The sequence below is a fragment of the Phasianus colchicus genome, chromosome 4, assembly GCF_987193195.1.
Source record: "Phasianus colchicus chromosome 4, bPhaCol1.hap1.1, whole genome shotgun sequence".
Lineage (NCBI taxonomy): Eukaryota > Metazoa > Chordata > Aves > Galliformes > Phasianidae > Phasianus > Phasianus colchicus.
The window spans coordinates 61,846,856-61,867,676 of record NC_143439.1 but is presented as its reverse complement, the minus strand read 5'-3'; the positions used below and the strand labels follow the sequence as shown (position 1 = coordinate 61,867,676).

Below are 20,821 nucleotides of genomic sequence, written 5' to 3'. Positions count from 1 at the left end.
GTGGCCTGACTTTTAGAAATGTTGAGATTTTGATCCTTCTATCAACTCATGCTTTTTGAAAGTCATACAAGAGCTCATACTTTTATCAATATGTCTGTTCTCTTGCTTCTTACAACACAAAAAGACATACCCTGAAGTTCTAAATTTTAGCTGCTAAGTCTGCCAACAAGGTCTTGAGTCAGGAAGAGGGGTAAAATCTGAGAACTGAACTGAGGAATGCTTGCTATTTGAAAGATTAATATACCATCTTTCTCCCAAATCTAAACAAAACTAACTCTCTCGTGCTTTTATACAAGTCTGTACACTAATAGCACATAGCAATGCACAATTGCATGAGGTTATTGAAAAAAAAATATGTATTTTTCCTAAATGTGACTAGTAACATTCTCAACTGCTTCACAACTATAACAACGTTTGTATGCAGCAGTAAAAACAAGAAAACCAGAGGGTTGACTTACAGTTGACTTGGACGAACACTACAGACTCATCATGTCCAGCAACGTTTTCAGCCTTCACGGAGACACGGTAAATCCCAGGATTCTCATAACGGTGACGGATGGGTTCCCCAGTCATTGTAAGATTCACATATATCGCCTTAAAGCCATCTCCAAGATCCACCTGGTACTTGGTATTCAATATATCACCCTAAAGGGAGAATATATCAACATTTCAAATGGTCAGAACCTAAGTAGACAGGGCATGTTATTTTAACCATTTCCTGAATCACAACATCACTTCCAGCACCAGCCAAATGTTTTTACTCCATAGCAGTAGAAGTTTTAGCTACACTAAAACCTGTAAACTTATTGTGAAGACTTCAGATTAACAAATGCTGCATGCACTCACAGAGATAAATCTAACTTTCTTCAGTAAGGCTTAATCTTAAAAACAATAACAACACTAGAAAAAAACCCCAGGCCACTAAGCCAAGTAGTATGATACAAATATCATCACTCTTAATACTTCTGGACATTAATTAATATAATGGTGCAGGGCAGCTCCAAGTTCTGGAACTATGATCTGGTGATTCCAAACTACTACTTATCCAGTGACCTGTGGTAACTGACTTGCAGTGAACTTCTGGCTTGTGCAATTAGCAAGCAGAACAGGCTCAGACCATCTTCATAGCACCTTCTAACTACACTCTCCTTGTGTCAACTGTATGACACCTAGAACACAAGCTGGTAGCTTCTACAAAGTAGTACTGCATTATACAGAGTTACCAGCATGTTTAGAACTGGCATGCTACTCTGCAAAATGATATGCATGCTTGACAAAGCAGAGCATTGAGCTGTGTTTAGTAGAGACCAGCCAAATACTTCTGTCACATCAAGCATCTCACATAATTTACAATTCATTGCACTTCTGCTAAGTGCTCCTTTAAACAACACCGTCTTCCTAAACTCAGGCCTAAAGTACTGCAATGACGGATACTGTTGTCAGAGAACAAATTTAAGCCCATCATTCATACACTGTCATGGTGTGTCTGCTCAGAAGAGAAGTCAGGCCTGTGCTACATGGACTGGCCATACGGATTGCATGAAAGGAAGATTCGTTTTAGCTGTGAGCAACAGCACTTTCTCAACACCACTGGCAGCAGTGCCTTAGTGACTTGCCCTTCTTCCTCTGTATTCAGCAATATACCCCTGCTTGCATTTCACAGCGCAGTCACTACTGCCATGGAAGTTAAAATGGCTTGTAAGGCCAAGTTTGATAGGAAATCCTTCATATTTTGAAAAGACAGCATTAGCTTAAAAATCAGCCTAGAGGAAAGGAATGTATACGCTCATCAGATAAGCTGAATGGCAATCAGACCTGACAAGGACTCACACCCCCTGAAGTACTGAAAAATCACCTCACTTTCCCATAAGCCAATCTGTGAAATAGTTTTGCATCAAAATCCAATTCAAAAGGCAGCATTAATGTAAAATCAAAGGAGGTAACAAAGCCTAGAATTTTCAAATGCTTGTATTACAAAGGAAAGAAAAATACACTCTTTTTCTCCGTTTATTATTTTGCAGTTTGGTTGATTTTCTTCCGTGTTTTATCAGATGAAAGAGCACTACTTATCTTGTAAGAGAGTACTCAGAATAAGAACCTGTAGGGTTATCAAACACCTAACATCATATTTCAACACACATAAAGGACCTTGAAAGCTTCTTCACTGTGAATATTTTTTTCTGAATAACATCTTTATTTTGACAACGGATGGGTACCAGAAAATATATTATTAAAGTTTAAAGCAAAAGAGATGTCTGCTTGCTAGCAATGTGTCAGTAAGTGGCATCTCTTTAGATGACATTAGCTTGCAAATAGTTCTTGTTAGCTCTTTCTTATGCTAACAAGCATACATGCGTATTTTCTCCAGGTGAGGGAGAAACCAGTGTTGAAATCAACTACATGCAAGTTTCTCTTAATGTTTTATTCTAATATCTTCCTTATCGTAAAGATGGGACTGCTGTCTCCAAAAAAGCAGGGCACTTCTGTTTTCCTGATCAGGAAAGACAGAGAGTGGTGGACAGCAAATGATTCACACAGAGAAAAGGAATTTAAAGAAACTGGTACTTTAACTTCCACACAAAATAAATAATTTTTGTACAATTATTTATTCACAAATCCAGTCTAAATAATTTGAAGAAAAAAAAAAAAAAGTAATTTTCTTCTTATTATTTCTAAGATCATTTGCAAACTGCTCAAGTGGGCCTCAAAAACTACTTTCCTTATTTCCTGGAGTCTGGTATTGCTGCACTCAGCAGTGCACCTTCACATAAATCAGTCAGTTAATATTGTTCAGCAAGCAAAGAAAGTAGTATTTTTGGTCCACCTTAGTGGGACTGCTTCTTAAACTCTCTAACTGATAAGAACTCTCTTCAGACTTTATCATATATATTAAATCCCAATGGCCAGGACTTTCAAGTATAAATATTATTCTTAGCCATAGGGGGCAGCAAACTGTTACATTTCCTTTAAATCTCCTTTTCAGTTCTGTTCACTGAGCAGACTTTACCAGAAAATAGGGATTCCCTTCAGGATTCCTGACTTTGGAAGAGTTTTGAATAATTGTATGAGTTTTGCCTATTGCCAAGAGAGACTCGTGAAGGCTTCAGAACTTTTTGTTTGAAAAGGAAGAAAAAAAGTGAAACTGCCAATCAAAACTGTTAGACTCCAAATTACAATCAAATGCTCTAGTCTTACAGCAAACATTTCAAAACAAGTTAGAGAAAAGAGAAGGAAGCACAACTTGCTACACCACTGTTAGTGATCTGCAAAGCCTTTGGAACAAGAACTTGAGGGTGGATTAGGCAGAGCTGTGTTCTGCCTAGATTTTCTCACAGAAATAAAATGTCAAGTGCCCAACTTCTGTCACACAGGTTTGCCAACTTTCTTCAATTTTTTGCAAATAGTTGAGGTTAGTCAGGAAATACTTCTGTAACCGGATCACAACAGTTAGAACCTAATACTAAAACACAAGCATTAAGAAACATACCCAGGGCAAATAACCACATCTGAAAGTTACTCCTTGCCTTTGGTCAGGGCCTCAGGGTATTGTCTCTTCCAATAAACAGGAAAAAGAAGAAGAAAAAGAAAAAAGAAAAAAAAAATCCTTTGGCAACATAACTAATACATTATAAATGTTCTTATGCCGTGGTATTTGCTGATTTCTGTAAAGCTTTGCCTGATTCCTTCCTGAAAGGCAGATTCTCAAAAGCACTTAAACAAGAATATCAAGGGTTCTCAGCATTTCTGTTCTTCTCTGATACAACGTGAAATTTCCAGTTCAAGGAGGCTCTGCTAATTTAGTCCCTTTGATTCTCCAATAAGCAGAAGCCTTTAAGGAATAATAACTGAAATGCTGCTAAGGAGACAAGTCCCTTTCTCTGGACAGAACTTCATGGTTCACAGAGTTTACAAGATTGTCTGATTCTCTTGGAAGTGTAAGTTTCAGTATTTACAGAGTCATTCATCTTTGTCTCAAGCACAAATTAATCTCATTCAGCAGCAAAGCAGGTAGGAGAAAGATGATCTCTAAAAATAGCAAGTAAAGTTTCATAAAGACAGTGTTAATTTCTACCTGCTCTTGTCTGACAATGAAGGTGATGTCCTCCCCAGGCTTAACAGCCAAGCTTTCTCCTCTGATGCTGATCTGAAGACCCTTGGGAGCAATCAATGGACACAAATGCTGTGCTAAGTTCTGCTGCAGGTCTACACCACCTTCACACACATTAGAAACAACCTTCCTGTACCTGCAAAAACAATAAGCAGTGAGCACAGCGAGTTGGAGGCAAGCAGTAGGCACCAAATGTGAGCGTGACAGTAGCTAATGAATATTGCTTGCGTTCATAAACAGAAAATGTTGTAGATGACCAAAATCAACTCATAACGCAAAAAAATTTTACTCGAGGACATTGTTTCTACTGAGTGAAATCTGATGAAGAAAGTGGGATTAGAGCATGATCAGGATTTCACTTGCATGCATTGGAAGAGTCTATCCTTTAAAACTCAGAAACATGCCTGATCAGTTCTGAGATCTGGGTATTCTGCTGTTCTCTCTCAACACCTTCTGCCCCTCCCCAGCCATGAAGGTTTCAATAGCCTTCAGTGCTCCAAGGGTCTTGGCTCAGGATTTTGCTGCTCACATGTACTGCCAAACTCAGGCCTCAATCCTATCCCACTCTGCTTTACATGTAGTTGATTCAAGTTCCAAAGATCAGAAATAAACTAAAGCAAGTAACTTCTGCATTAACCCAGAACCAATCACTTATATACTGTTCTCAAATCTGTGCATTTCTTAAAACATATAACATTTATTTCACATTATAGTAATAAAAGCTTGAACTTGATGACCTTGATGAACTTGAGCTCTTTTTCGACATAAATAATTGGATGTATCTAGAAGTGTAATAAGAGCTAATAAAGAAACACTTGGAAGTACAGCAATTATTTACAGATCAGTTTCAATCAGGTATGCTATTTTTAAACATTCTTAAAAATTTGAGTCAGATTTCACTCTGATGAATTCAAACTCTGTATATCACAGCTGTCAGCCACAACCCAAAAGGCATCATTTTCCTCAGTAAGGCAAATATACACAAAGACTATGATTCTATTGCCAGATTTGACATTTCATCATTTGGTTTGCATCTCCACAACCAACAGAGATGATGTTATGATAAGCCAGAATAGATGCCAGCTGCAAGTTATTCTCAGCACAGACATCAGACTACATTGTAGTGTGTACTCTATGCACTATTGTTTACAGTTACTAAAGCTTTACTTTGATTCTGAGTATCCCATATGGCCAGGAGAATAATTTATTCTCTGTAGAGCTCCTTACACTGGTGGAAGTGAGAGACAGTGGAAAGTTCTGTGAGACATTACTTACTCCTCTGAGTAATTAACTGGATTTATGCAGGGAGCTAAAAGAAAAGGCTTTGAATGGGCATTACTATCAGAAGTATAGCAATGCTTATTAGCTGTCCCAGCAGTTAGAAAAAAAATATTGGGAACAAGACAGCTCTCTCTCTTCTCAAATCAATTAGTTTATTGAACTGCTGTGAACAAGTAAAGTAACACTGCTCTTACATTAGTCTGTAGAAAGATTCTGCATGAGCTGTAACTCTGAGCCAGAGCAGCTTACCACTTGCATTTTCCTATTTTTTTTTTTCTTTTTTCTTTTTACAGTTTGCCCTATTTATACTTCCCCAAAGCCATTTTCGTAGTCCTTGGTCAGAACATTCTCCTCCACTATGGAAGACCATGCAAACCAGTCAAACCCAAAATTGACTTACCCACTGCTGCTGGTGTATGCCTGCCCCAGCACACAGTCTTCAGGAGGTGCTTCTGGGTTAAACCAAAAGTCAGCAAAGCACTTGCTAGACTGTGACTTCAGAGGTGCAGAGCGCTCAAACCCATAATCACTGGAAAACATCAACACCAAGTGTGTTACTATCCCCATCTTATTCACCAACCCAATTTGGGTGGATGAGACTACTTCTTTAAGAGTAAAGATCTTTAAAAGTATCTGCTACAGGCTGAACACACAGCTTGATGAAGCCACTCCTGTTCTGAGTGTAGTTTCAATGGGGCAAAAATCATTGCAATTACTTTGCCAATTCGGCAAAATTAACTTTTTTGGCAGCTTAGATTTTTAAAAGGTATCCTTTGCCATTCAGACCAATACATCCCTTCTGTAGTTTTCTTAATTTTTATTTTTTCTTAAAACAGAATGGGTTTAATTGACCCATGAATCAATTCAATGGTCATTTTTCAAGTCTTGAACAGAGAAAAACATTGGGATTTCTTCAGTCAGGTGAGTCAAATACTTAAAGCACAGCAACGCTTTCAGACAAAAACAAATTCATAAGCTACCTCTTATTCAAAACTACCACATTGCTTCTTGGTTGCTTGTACACAGCCACGCAAGAGTGGTGCAAAAGGAGGAAAATAAACTCCTCAAACTCTAAATAACATTTCACTAATGATGAATCTGAAGATCCACAGACTCACCATAAGAAATCAGAGTTCGCACATTCACAGACTTTGGATGTTAGAGCTGAAGTGAAACTTCTGCCTTTAATGCACCACGATGAAATCTTCCTCTTCCGAAAGCTCCTCTGTTGACCCATGATGCAACGATCACCCTAAACATCAAAGCACCAGATTTATTGCATGCTATAACCTGCATCACAAAGCCACAATCTGAAATTGTCAGGAGAAAGTCTGGTCTTTTTGCCAAGACTGGACACTGGTATCAAGTCTCAACTCGTCAATTTCTAGAGAAATTTACAGCAAATTATCTATGATATGACTATAAAAATGTGATCAATTAACTTAAGACAGAGACTGAAGGAAAACAGACTCAGCAAAGAAGAAAAAATACTTCACATTCAATTCAACTGGACTGTCATACAAAGTTCTCACGTGCACTACTGGGATATTACACGGTTGTAGCATACACTGTCTCAGGACACAAATCCAAAGATGTGCACAGAAGTTCTGGTACAATTTAACCCACGTTTCATGTGTGCACAATCTAGGCACAAGCCTACAAATGTGTACTTAAAAACTCAGCCTTCAGATGGCTGGACTTCTCTCTAAACAACCACATCACGTGTATGCAGTCAATAGGAAGCACTAGGCACACGGAGACAGGTAGTACTAAGACATTCTTGAAGCTAACACTCCACTGGTAATTTGGCAGCTGTAAGTACTCTGGCAGAGATATTTTAGTTGCTTCCATTTTCTGAAAGACATCTAAAAGTCAGTGTACCCAAATAATGTCACTCTCTAGGCTCAGATGAGCATAACACTCTCAAAATACACAACGATTTCAAACAAGAAGCAATTGCAAATTATGTGTGAGAACTAGCAAGTGAGAGTTGGAGAGCTGGAATAACAACAGAGTTGTGTACAAAAAGGAAAAAAGGAAACCTGCAGAAAGCAAGAGAACAAGTATACTGGATGAAACAAACAAAATAATTAGAATGACTATAAATATGACATATCACATTTAATGTAAGAATCCTCACGTTGGTCTCTAATCATACATTACACAGAGAACGTAGCTTCCCAAAATTAGAATTGGCCAGAGAAGCGGGATTTGCACAGCCTTAATACATTAACTACAGAAATGGTATTGCCCCAAACAACTGGACTCTATTACATGATCAGTCCACTGAGATCCTAAATTACGTCTGGAATGGGCTTTACTTACGGCAATTTATGTGAGTACAGTATGTGGTCAGGAAGTTGGCAGTACATACAACTGCATTTTGAAATTGCTTCAATCAATATTAGAGATCTTAGTTTATGGTAGACGCATCATAATCCAGCAGGACCACCTATTATTATGGAAGACCACTAGATATATTGCTGCCTTTCCCAGGACACATTTTGCACAATTAAAGGGAACACAAAATTATCCCTCCAACTTTTAACAATTGTAAAATCAGCAAAATATCAACCAAAGGAGAATAGAGCTGGGAAGGTGACATCCAAATTCTGTTAGAAAGCATTTTCCTAGCTCACAATAGTGAACAATTCTTTCAGATATGAAAAAATTCTGGCATATACAGTGAATACCTGTAGATTTGTGAGTTCCCAAGATTCATAGTCATCATCAGTGCATTCTCTGGGGAAGGATGGCCTGAAGTCCACCTTCACCAGTTCCCAGTCTGAGCGGTAACTGATGTGTCCAAAGACTCTGAACAAAAGAATCAAAAATAAAATCTTACAGGAAAGAAAGACATGCATCTGAAATTCCAATTTTCCATTCTGACTTCTGCTTTTCACGGATATGGTTCTCTACTAAAAGGTCACTGGTGCTTTTTTTGTTTCATTGTCTGTAGAACTCTGCAGTGAAAAAGTATAGCTCATGGATTAGAGATATTTTTTTTTCCCCCAGCAAATTATACAAGAATGTAAATGGAAATACACTAGCATTTCTAATTTGGAAACCAATATTTTTGTCTATTATCTTGTTATATGTATGAAACATTCTCTGATTTTGATCCAAATTAGGATCAAAACTGAGGAATACAGCTATATCACTATTTCCTTATGATTATGGTGTATCTTTTTTTTTCTGTATGTTTAAACTTTCACAGATTTTAGATGACAAAATTGCTATTGTTCAAACTCACAGCAGTATTATGAAATTGCATTCAATTCTAAGGAATACACTGAATCTACACATTGTATTGGAGGATAGAGTCTTCATTTCAGATAGCCCAAACTATAACAAAAACCAGCCACAAACTGTAAATCTCTTCTTGAAAAATAAAAAAAAAAAGAAAAAAGTGGGGAAAAAAAAAAAAAAAAAGGAAATCTTATAGCTTTAAAAAAACAGGTTTCACTTCCAAAGCAGCCAACATTTTCAAAGATAGAATATTTATTTCCAAAACCAAATGGGCAAGTATGACATCCAGCAACAAATTAGAAAGGATAAAGGCTCTATTTTGGCAAAAGTGAAATGTATTTGTGGTTTGTATCTGGCCTGTGTGGCTTACTTGCCAAAGAATTTAAGGTTGATTCTGAAGCCAAAAATTTCTGCACAGATCATACCGCACAGAGTTTATTTTCCAAGTTTTAGTAGCATTCTCCAAACGAATTCATTCCTTTTGTTTTGTCCTCAGTTTTGTCCAAATCCAGACACAGCAGGAACGGTGCAGTTTTGCAAAAAAAATATTCTGCTGCTTAGACTCATTTCTCTTGTCCTGAATACCAAGTTCAAAGTGGAACTAGGGTAAAGTAGAAATAAAAAAAAAAAAACCAGCAGTGAATTCTCTGCAACACAGAAGCAACATCATTGCACTAAGTCTCTTCCCTATTGGATGTAGAGTTCTGAATTCCACTACAGAGGAAAAATACTTGCAGAGAATATAGGGATTTCTCCCATTTTTCCTGGTGCCTTTGCTTCTCAGTCCTAGCACAGATATACAGATAGAATCTACAGATTAAGCTTCACTATTTATGTTCGTATTTAAACAGAAACACAGGCATTTTGTCTGCATGCTTTAGTCTCTCTTTATTTTTTTTTTATTTATTTCTTTTTTAAAGTAAGCTCTGTGACTAAAGGACTTGCACCAACTACTTTCTTTCCTTTTAAATGTCTCTGTGGTTCAGAAGTGGAAACAATACACAAAAGTGAAAAAGCACGGCTCAGCCCACTGGCTGCATGTGCACACAGGTGTGTGGTCCCACTTCCCAACAGGACAACTGTCTTGCATCAAGATCTGCAGGTTTGATTCTTTTTCCTGGTTCAGCTGGATCCTGAGACCTGCTGTCACCATATGCTTTTATTCATTTGTAGTCATACATACAATAAAGTGACTGCTTGGGTGGTCTCATGCTTTTTTACAATGCCTGCTTCAATATGCCTGGCTTTGCTGACAGAAATGAAGTGTCTTTTGCATGCTAAATACCTGATGCTTTTTTTTTTTTTTTTTTTTTACTCTTTTTTTCTCCATACAACTGTTTAAAGTGAAGCAGAATTCACCTTGCAGTTACACAACTACCTACCTCACTGAGTGCTTCTTCAAGCACCAGAGAACTTTACAAATTGGCCACATTTCTTTTATTAACTTATTTAAACACATTCAAGTGTAAAGATCCAAGTTCTGTCAAGACCTCACTCCTAACTCAAGAAAAGTATTTTCTACAGAAGGAATCAAATTTTCTTCATCCATGTTAGCAACCTCAAACAGATGAACCAAAGGAAAAGGAAGGAGATGGCTGGTTGAATTCAGTGCAGAAGAGAATCACATAATTTTCTTGAAAGTAGAAAACAAAATCTCTGAATGAATAATAATCATCTTTACGAGCTCAGAGAGGTTGAAGGTGACTCTAGATAACCATAAGAAGGAGAATATTTTGCCTATATATAAAATAAAACACACACACCTCTCCTCCAACCTTCCCAAATAAGTATGAATCCTGAGTTCATTTTGATATCAACAAAGATACCAAACTATTAAGCTAGTCACTTGTAAGTACCTTGGAGATAATTAAAATGATAAGAAAGAGCCACCAGAGATTAAACAAACAAACAAACAAATCACGTCAAACTAATGTCATTTCCTTCATTTACAGGGTAACTGCCTTGAATTATTTTTTTTCTGGAAAAGTTAAAAAATGAGTAGTACAACAAAATGCCTTCAAATACTGTTTCTATAGATTGTAGAGTCGTCATTAAAGAGACATGAAGTAGGAGCATAAAAGAAGGACAAGAATCACTAGCTTAAAGGATGCAGCTATAGAATTCTCCAGTGGTAATGGAACGAGATACTGAGGTTCTATTCTCTCTCACAGGACTGAGATATTAGTGAAACATAAGCATTAGAGATAGATAAAATCTGGCAATATTGACTAGTCCCACACATCCTCTGATTTTATAAAATTCATGGAAATTACTAAGGAAATTAAGAATGTTCCCTAAGAAGGATACAGATGTTATATGCAATCTGCAGTTTGGCCTCATAGAAAAAATGATTATAGGTCTTGTGATCCTACATAATAAACATGACACAGTAACTGTACCACTGATTTACTTAACCACTCTCTGGGTTAAGTAAAGCACCTGAGATTCAAGGTGTACCATCAGCATAACCACAAAACGTACAAAATGCAACCACACAGCTTAGGAAATCCTAGAACACATTTCCAAAGGAATTCAGCAACTGGTGTGCACTCAGATTTGTAAAATGTTTGAAAACATGGCCTCATAATTACTAATGCTATTGCTGCTACAACACTTGATGCCTTACTGAGGACAGGGTTTTGCAGACACATTAGAAGAGCCAAATAACAATAAGATTAAGAAAAAAACCTTTACAAAGTGAAAAAGAAAGCCTTTTTTTTTTTTTTTAATGTAGAACTCAATGGATTGGAGAAAAATATGAGCAATGTTAAAGCAATACATAACAGCAATCATATTGCTCAGGTACAAAACATTCATGTCCAATTAATTCACATGTATGGAAAAAGATGGTACCGTGTAACAATGATCAGAAGTATCAAGATGACAGTAGTTCATAAGCTCTGGGCAGCCTGGTCTATGTCCTCCCTGTCCATGGCAGGGAGGTTGAAACTAGATGATCTTTTCAACCTAGGCCATTTTATGATTATATGATAAGCTATTAAAACATTCTTCTTCATTAATTTTATTTCATTAGAAGACCATCAGATCAATTTGCTGAAACGATGAAAAATGATGTTGATACATAATTTTTGAAAGAAATTCCAATTACCTTAGAAATTCATTTCTTTTTTTTTTTTTTTTTTTTTTTTTGCAACTATTTGGAATCCATAATTTTAACACCAGTGTTCCAGTCACCATAACAACTTTTTACATTTGTTCCTACTTCATTTATGAGCACATCATGTTAAAATTTGATTGCATCATTTGATAGCTAAGACAGATTAATGCAGTTTTTAAGCTAACTCATTTAAACTATTTGCTGGAGGACTGACGTTTATTTCTGTTCCTGATAAAGCTCATAATCAGGGAGAGCTAATTTAATGGAAATAATATGCAATGATAATCTCTTCCAATAAATTCATGTTTCAATTCAACAGGAAAAGGCATCTCTTCAATCGATGTTTTTAGTTTACATGAACAGTATTAGCTTCACTGCCTGCTGTCTAACTAGTTAGATACCTGAATAAAACTATGATGGTTCTTGTGATGGAATCTCCCAGAAACTTATCAGTTTTCATGGCTTAATTCAGGAGAAATGATCCTGACTTTCACTGTGCACCTCATCTCGGTTGTCACAGGCAGCTTGTTATATCCACCATGTTTGCTTTCACTTTTCGGCTGTGCTCTTCAGAATTTTGTTCGTAGGCTTTTACATTCTTTGCCAGAACAGATGGAATTTATTATGAATTTAATGTCATATAGATTAAGATATGCCCTGAGCGACTTTTTATCATGTTACATTGATTTACCAACGTAGCCCTGCTCTGCTACTCTGGACAGAGAAGATGGCTTTGACGAGCCTGATGTTCATATCCACCAGATACTTGGAGCAGTATAGCTGAACAGTTTTACTTTACTGCTGAATATCTAAAAATCAGTGACCTCAGTGTCGAGGAAGCAACCCTGCTGTACCTGTAAGACGAAGGTCATGAAGACACATGTGAAATCTATTCAGATGTTTAACACAGCATGTAAAATTGTCCAAGTTTTGTGGTCGTATTGAAGACCAGTGATGACAACTGTGTGATGCATAGCTACTTTTGTTTGAAATCAGATACCTCTTTCATTCTAGACATGCGGCTTTAATCTCCCAAGTGCTGTGCTGGCTTTTGCTCTCCTCTATATGACTTTGTCATTGACTGTGATGTTTGAAACAGCAGAATTTACCTCTGTAGCGCTGTACTGCCCTGATGACACCTTCTGCTAGCTTCACATGCCAGCTTGATGTGGAACAGTATATGACATGTTTTGGAAGAGCCTTCAAATGTATAAAACTCTCAACAGAATAAAAACCAGGATTTCAATCAGGGTCAGCCAAGTGCCCATAAGTATCACCTGTACTTCAGGTCATCCCAACGGGGCTGTCATAGATAACAGATCTTAATCCATTCTTCTAAGCAGCACCAAAGCAAAGATGTCAAAATATTTGAAAAAAGGCATGTACTTGAAATTCTTTGTGGCTCTAAACCTCAAAATCAAACACTGAATATGTGACCAAGCTGGGAAAGGAAAGAAGACTCTCAGAGCTGCTACATAACTATTTTAGTAACTTTCACTCTGTCTCCTGGAATGTATTCATTTAAATCAAAATAGCCACAGTTATGCCAAAAAGTGGTATTTAGATTTTATTCCCCATGATCAGGCTTCCTTTCCAATAGTATATCATATTAGAACAAACAACTGTTGTCTCTGACAACAGAGGCCATTAACACTACAACAGCAGCAATTTTCTCAGCTGTCCTTTACATGAAAGGTGAGAAGTTCCCTGTCAGTTTACGGTCAACTCCTTAGCTTCATTTAGATCACAGAACCACAGAATGGCCCAGGTTGGAAGGAACCTCAAGGATCATGAATCTCGAACGCCCTCACCACAGGTCGGGCCAACCAACCTCCCCATTTAATAGTAGACCAGGCTGCCCAGGGCCCCATCCAACCTGGCCTTGAACACCTCCAATGACAGGACATCCACAACCTCTCTGGGCAGCCTGATCTTTACTACATAATGAGACAATACAACTGAAACAACAAATGAAGGTGAAAATCTTTTTTTGTTTCCCTTTTGCCTATTGTGGTTTATTATTCATATTATTACAGTGTCTCTCAATAGCAAGACAAATAATCTCCCAATGACAGGATTTCTAAATAAACGTTGAGGGAGTGAAGTGATTAGGGTGTTGCACTGGGAGGATGCACTTTATCTCTAGTGTAAGCACTGCCAACACTTAGTATTCATAACTCATAGAAATGATGAGATTATTAATGAAAGACATTCATGGGGATACGGGCTGGAACAGTAGGTTAGCCATGATTATGTCTACAATGCTATTTAAAACCTATTGACTTTAAAAAGAAAACGACAAATGAATTTTTAAAGACTTGCTTTCATTCCATCAGTTGTCTTCACCTCCTTTACAGCACTGTAAAATCAAGAAAAACTATTTAAGTCAAGGGAATCATACTAATATAAATGGATGAAAGTAATATCACTTTCGAGCTGCCGTCTGTTATACATCAAGATTATAATTCAGCATATTTTTCTAATTCCCCAAAACAACAGAGGTCACATTTTCAGTGGCCTTCCTAAATTACAACTACAGAAATGATGAATGCTTCCATGTGCAACAATAGATACCTGCCTGCATAACGCAACTGCGTATAACTGCTTATCAACAGTGCTTGTGTACACAACGTACTATGTAAAAACAGAATCACAGAATCACCAAGTTTGGAAAAGACCTTTAAGATCATCCAGTTCAACCATCAAAACATGCTCAGGCACTTAAAAGCGCTTTAAACTGCAAGCATATGCATATACTGAATGTACTGAAGAGGTTTTTGTTGTGTATCTTTTCCTCTAGTTTGGCTGCCAAAGTGAAAAATGACCAGAGGAAACAATTTAGTTGAAAGTGAACCAAAATATGGTTTCTCGTTGTTTCCTGCCTCCAAAAAATAATAATTGCCAATCATTCTTTTATGCCAAAACATCTTGTTTCAGCTCCTTTGGGGAAAAAAAAGGAAATTAATGCCTAGGTTCTAAGAAGTAATGGGGAGGAGCAGGATGAGCATGTTTCCATTTTTTCCAGAAGCTTAGTGGCTCCGTGATGTTTGGTGAGCTATCTCCAATATTTTTTTCCATCTATTTGGTAAAACTCTGTCCAAGAAAAATCTTTTCGCATGTAAGCTGTTTGGAAAAAAAATGTAGATTTAATACCTAGCCTGATGCCTTATGCAGATGTAAATACAAGGTGGACTATGAAGAAAATGGACTGATTCAAGGAGAAACATGTGATATTATAAATAATGGCTTTGGAACAACCAGTTCTCTGATATCATCTTAAAGATGAAATTCACCTGTAGAATTTTATAACATTTTATAATTAATTCTCTAGATAAGAATTTTCTTTTACTATTCATGCACTTGAAAACCAGATCTCTTTTATTCCAGATAGGAAATTATTCATTTGGACTTCAACTTATAAGCAGAATAAATAGCTTATGGTCGGCAAAGTAGCAGTCCTTACTCTTAGAGCAAAATATAGCAAAAATGGAGTTCAAGGCCCAACTAAAGTCAAGTAAAATGTTACAATGATCTTTTTTTGGTGGACAGTGTTTCTAATGACTACCTCATTATTCCTACTTGCCAAATCTAGAAACTAAACTAGAACTGTCTCCCTGAAAGTGAAGTTAGAAGCTACATAGCCACAGTCACTCACTCAGTGACAGGTTCCCAAACTGACCTAAAGACACTCTCTGAATGAAAGAGTCCCTGTGTCACATTTTTCTCACCTCTCCTTTAAAAAAAAGACAGTGATAAAAGATTCCTTCAGGACACAGATTCCTACTCTTTCAGTCCTCCTATTTAAATGTATGTCCAGGTCTGTCCTCAAAGTGCCCCAAATATGGGCTGTAGCAAGATATCAAAAGCATCACATTCCACTGCTTCTGAATTTTGTTTGTCAACTTCATGGAAAGGAAGTTGAAAAATAAAGCTTCACTCAAAGGGGTTCTTTTTAGCAGACAGAGAAGATGGTGGCTGTTTCACAGTCTGGGCTCCAAGACCACAGGCTTGTAGTCATGCTGCAGTGCACAGACTTGCTCTGCTAACACCTGCGTGCACAAAGGTGACAAAAATAAAACCAGCTGAGACCTACCACTAACTTGTTATCTGCAATCCTGAGTAAGGTGATACATTAGTTAGACGGAAATCAAGGTCACCATTATCTTGCTGCCTTTCTTCCACCTCTGGACACTGAGGTATGTTCTTTATTACGCAGAGAGCAGAACAATTTCATCACCAAACAATGCTTCTTAAAACTTCATTCAAACAAGAAATCATATGGTTGCAACTAAAACCTAGAATTCACCTTGGGAAATCAGCTACTCACTTACCTACTCAGGCTTTATCTACCAGTTAGCTGCCTTTTTAAGGGGTACACTATGAGAAATTTAGCAGTGAAGAGCACATGATGCAAAGGTGTAACCCCCACCTAGAAAGATGCTCAAAGACAACAAGAAAAGCAATGTGTAGCCACATATGGCACAACAATAAAGTCCATAAACTACATGTAATTTTGACTGTTCATGTCAGTGTCGACATATCTAGGCAGACTTGACAGCTGCAAAAATCCAGATAGTTTTGCCTAATATCTAAGCCCTGTTAAATAGTATTCACCTTGTTTTGATTAAGTTTAACCTATTTTCTTTCTTCTATTATCATTTAGGAAGTCAACAGGAATGCAACAGTTGACTTTAATAGCACAAGGCACAAGAAGTACTGAAGTTAAGAGATATCAGTAAGTTCCCAGTAGCATCTTAAATTGCTACTCTACACAAGACCTTAAGGAAAAAATCCCTCCAAGAATTATATATTATATACATACACAACTACCTGTAAGGAAAGATTTGATTCTACCTAACACAAAGAAAAGAAGTCATTTGATGTAACCTCTTAATAAAAGGGATCATGGTCTGAAGTACCACGGTTATTGTCCTTGCTGGATTTACTCTGCAGTCTCAGTATAAATAGTCCCAGAAACCAAACTGTGATTAGAAGTCATTTTAACACATTTGAAAATTTCATTATATGAACTACTTCCTTTGAAGAGGAACATCAATATTTCAAACACATAAAATTATTCTTTTTTCCACTAAGTTGAGCCATTACTCAATCCAGTGTTATTAAGTAGGCTTTTTTCCCAAATATAATATATTGTAAAGTATAGCATTGCATTTCAGTATATTTTGCTCTTAAATAATTTAGAACAAAATAAAGCCTATTAGAACAAGCACTATTTTGATGAATTTAATATACATCTATTAGTTAAGAAACTTTCTTATCAAATCTTACTTAGCAATGAATGGTGGATTTGAGTTCTTCATTTAGAAAATAATTTTACTCAATTCCTAAATGTATGTATTCTTTATTGCTTAAAACTCCTAAATATATTAAGTAGGTCTATTTAGAATGTAATTTTTACAGAGAAAGGTTTCCCTAAAATTTCCTGATAGTTTACTGTTTTCAACTTCTAACACCCTTAAGTAGGTCTACTGCACAGTACAATGGAATAAAATATGTTTTCCTTGGCATTTGAGTGCACATATTTTGAATGCTGTGAGGGATTTGGATGAATGATTTTGATGAATGTCGACTGGCAGATGACAATTCAGTTTTCTAAAAAAAAAAATGACAAGTTTGCATTTGCTTTTGCTCTGTTTTGAAGGATATACAAAACTTTCTGAAGATTTGAGGCAACCACATTCACATTCCTCTGTTCCTTCCTTCAGTAAAGCTTCCCAGACAACTTAGTTTTGGATAAGATAGGACAGAAGAGAATTCAAACAAAAGTCCTTTTCAAGGCAGGTAATGTCCCAGTCACCATCGTGGAGAATGTCAGGTCTCTCTTTTACACATCATTATTGTATTCCTTAATATCCTCCCCAGATAATCTTTCTATTTTTGTTATCATTTTTAACACTGATTCAAATAAGAAACATAGAAGGAAATCCCTAGCCCAATTTCAGTGGAACTGGGATATTACCCTGCAGACAGAGGTTATTTCAATATAAGTAAAATATTTGATTCCTTTGTGAGTTTATTCTAGAGGTTTTAAATGCAAAAGTCTCTTCCAGTATTGCTGTACAGTCTTCTAGTTGTTATCTTCTCACTTCAGAATTATCTTATCTCTGCTAATTTATGCAGATTTTACACTGGACTCTTTATTCAAAGTCAAACAAACTCACCACCAAAGGGAGAAAATGAAAATGAAAATCCTGCACAAGTAAAAAATGTCAAGTTAGGTTCTTAAAAATGGATCTGGGGACTGGATTCAGGGTTAAAGATGCTGTATTAATTTATTTCCATTACCATACAAAAGTACATCTTACCATCATTTGCCAGAAGTAAAAACACTTATCTAACAAAGTGGAAAAGACGGTATCACTTCTAATGGAAAAGATGTCAGAGTTGATTATTTTCCTCAGGGAGTATGAATCAGAGGACAGGATTTCTCAAGAGCAGAAAACTGGTACATAGAGTCATGCCCAGCATCTAAATCCAACTGTGAAGTTTTAGGAGAAAATTATCTAAGCCAGAGAGAACAACAAAAAGTCTTGATACACAGCCAGGTGAAACTCCACTGGGCAGACACCCTGAAGGTAAAACTTTAGCAAAGGTGATAGGAAAGGCAAGGAAGCTCATATAACAGCAGTGGGGAAACACATACTGCAGGTTTATTTTTCCCATTATGTTTGGAGACAGTTAAGAAGACAACAAGTATTTTCAGTGCCTGTCTGTAATGGGAAGTCACTGACATCCTCTGTGTTCAGTAGAACTAGTTGCAAAGTAGAATCTTGTAAAGAGATGCTGGAGTCAGACTCCTGCCTTAGAAACATACAAGTCGTATGATGGTTATTAGTGAGCCTGTGATCTTGTATCAAATCTAGCTACAGTGGGATATATTTCATACATATGATTCCGAAAAGACGTATTTTTCACGAGGTCTTTGGCTATTTATTCAGATAATTAAATACATTTTTTTTGCAAAATCACTGTTTTTCAACAAATAAAAGCAAAAAATGAGAGCACAAACTCATCACACAGTGCTCTATCTGCCAGTAAGTACAGAGTAGGATAAGCTTTTGATCCCTATACTTCCACTGAAGGTAATGGAAATCCTCTATTCAGAGTCATAAGTACCTCTGTGTGATATATATTATACCATAAAAACCTATGCTTGAGAGAAAAGGAAGATGCAATACATTTAAGTATGCTGGCATTTCTGTTTTGCTGCACATCCTTTAAAAACTATGGGCTAGGTTGATTTTTGGTTTTTTCCCCCCAAGGAAAATACTACTGGCACACATTAAAGACAGCTATATTTCTAATTCCCAGAAGAAAAAGCTTGTCATGAACATATTCAGCTCCAATACAAAGCATCAGACAAACTGCTGTGACAGGAGAACACTCATCATCCTGCACATCCCTATATGCAGGAGCACATTCTCTTCTTGTACTCCCCTTTGCTATTGCAGTCAGCATGCACAGCACTGGATAGCTATTTTTTACTTTCAAACACTCTTAAAAAGTTAGCATTTATCCTGAGACAGAGCAAAACCTGCAGCTCAGATCCAGCTGTCCCTAGCCCTTTGGGAAAAAAAAGGCAGATAAATGCAAGTCTGAGCTGCAGAATTGGCTTATTTTTACTAAATCACATTATCTTCCTCAGTCACCGCACAGAACTGAAGTACGTATTTGTTAGCACAGTGTTTGGCCACATAAGGCATCATACTTACTTGGACAACTATGTACTTGTTTACACTGCGAAGACAATTTGCACAAGAAGAAAGGATAAATGTTTAATGTTTTTGATGTGTAAAAATCAGAAAAAAATGCAGGATACTGTTATTTTTATGTAAGTTTCTCAGATTTACTCTGCAGTCCTATTACTCCACACTCTGACCACAACTATGTGAAATTTCATACAAACAGAACTCTTTATCTCTACAATCTAAAATATTGTGTTAGGGTATAATGCAAATCAAAGGCAGGCTGCACACTGGGGCTGTTTGGGCATGATCAGTGTAAGGGCTTGTGTGACAGCAAGACAAAAACATCAATGACTCAAGTACTATTTGAAACATCCACAGTTAAAAATATGCTCAAGTGCTTAAGCAGAGAAACCTAAAAAAAGAAGTGTAGATGGGAACTTACGTCATGACCAGTGTCTCATCTCCAGGTTCGCTAAGTAATCCATCTACGAAGACTGAAGTGCTTGTAAAATTATGTGTACTCCAAGTCTGGCCTTCATCTATGCTGAACCTGTTAAAAAACAGAAATGGTTTCATTTGCAAGTATTACATAAATCAGAATTCATTGAAAAAGTAAAAAAAAAATCCCATAACCACTAAACCCAGGATTTACAATCACCAAAACACCGTATGCATGAGTGGTGTATCTCATTAATGTTCCAGGCTCTCCCATCTTTATTAGAAAGAGTATAATAAATTTGTGACAACAATGGTAATTCTCGGCCAAATAAAAAATGATGTCTGTCAACAAACAATCCTGCTACTTTGTAGGTTCAAGAGTCAGTTAATTTACACTTCATTCTCTCTAGAAGTCCCTGAGCTGGAGACCTGTTAAGCAGAGGTCAGTAAAACGTTAAGTATGCAGAACAGCTGAAGTGCTAAAATACAAGTGCTAAAAACTGCAGGCACCAAGACGAATGGCCCCTTACAGCTCTGATAATCCTCATAAAATTTTTCAATAGATATTCAGCAAAGTTCAAAATTCAGCATTCAAATACTCTGTGTACCTAAAAATTATGACTAGAATTCTTTTGTCTTGCATACTTTTCAGATCTTTTTTATACTATGGTAATGATGGCTTTCAGTCTAGCTAATGAAGCATATAGCCAAGATCCTATTAGAATAAGCAGCATTATCAAAAATGAGCCTTGTTATGATCAATCTTCTGATCACTTGCACCTTCTATTTCCTAACCTAGGGGGAGGTGTCCCTGACCTCAGCAAAGAGGTTGGAACTAGATGATATTTAAGGTCCCTTCCAACCCAAACCATTCTATCATTCTCTCTTCCTTTTTTTTTTTTTTTTTTTTTTTGTACT

At 36.8% G+C, this 20,821-nt stretch overlaps 1 protein-coding gene across 9 annotated transcripts in view; it reads right to left on the bottom strand.

Moving 5' to 3' along the window:
• The window catches only part of SORCS2 (sortilin related VPS10 domain containing receptor 2), a 564,376-nt gene that overhangs the window by 27,633 nt on the left and 515,922 nt on the right, over window positions 1–20,821 (bottom strand). For all 9 annotated transcript variants that reach the window (XM_090139694.1, XM_090139696.1, XM_090139695.1 and 6 more), the window contains 6 exons: window positions 19,908–20,015; window positions 8,083–8,203; window positions 6,508–6,641; window positions 5,790–5,918; window positions 4,073–4,244; window positions 459–645 (listed from right to left, as the gene is read on the bottom strand). In XM_090139694.1, the coding sequence (XP_089995820.1) occupies window positions 459–645; window positions 4,073–4,244; window positions 5,790–5,918; window positions 6,508–6,641; window positions 8,083–8,203; window positions 19,908–20,015 (851 nt within the window). The remainder of the gene's footprint in view (window positions 1–458; window positions 646–4,072; window positions 4,245–5,789; window positions 5,919–6,507; window positions 6,642–8,082; window positions 8,204–19,907; window positions 20,016–20,821) is intronic.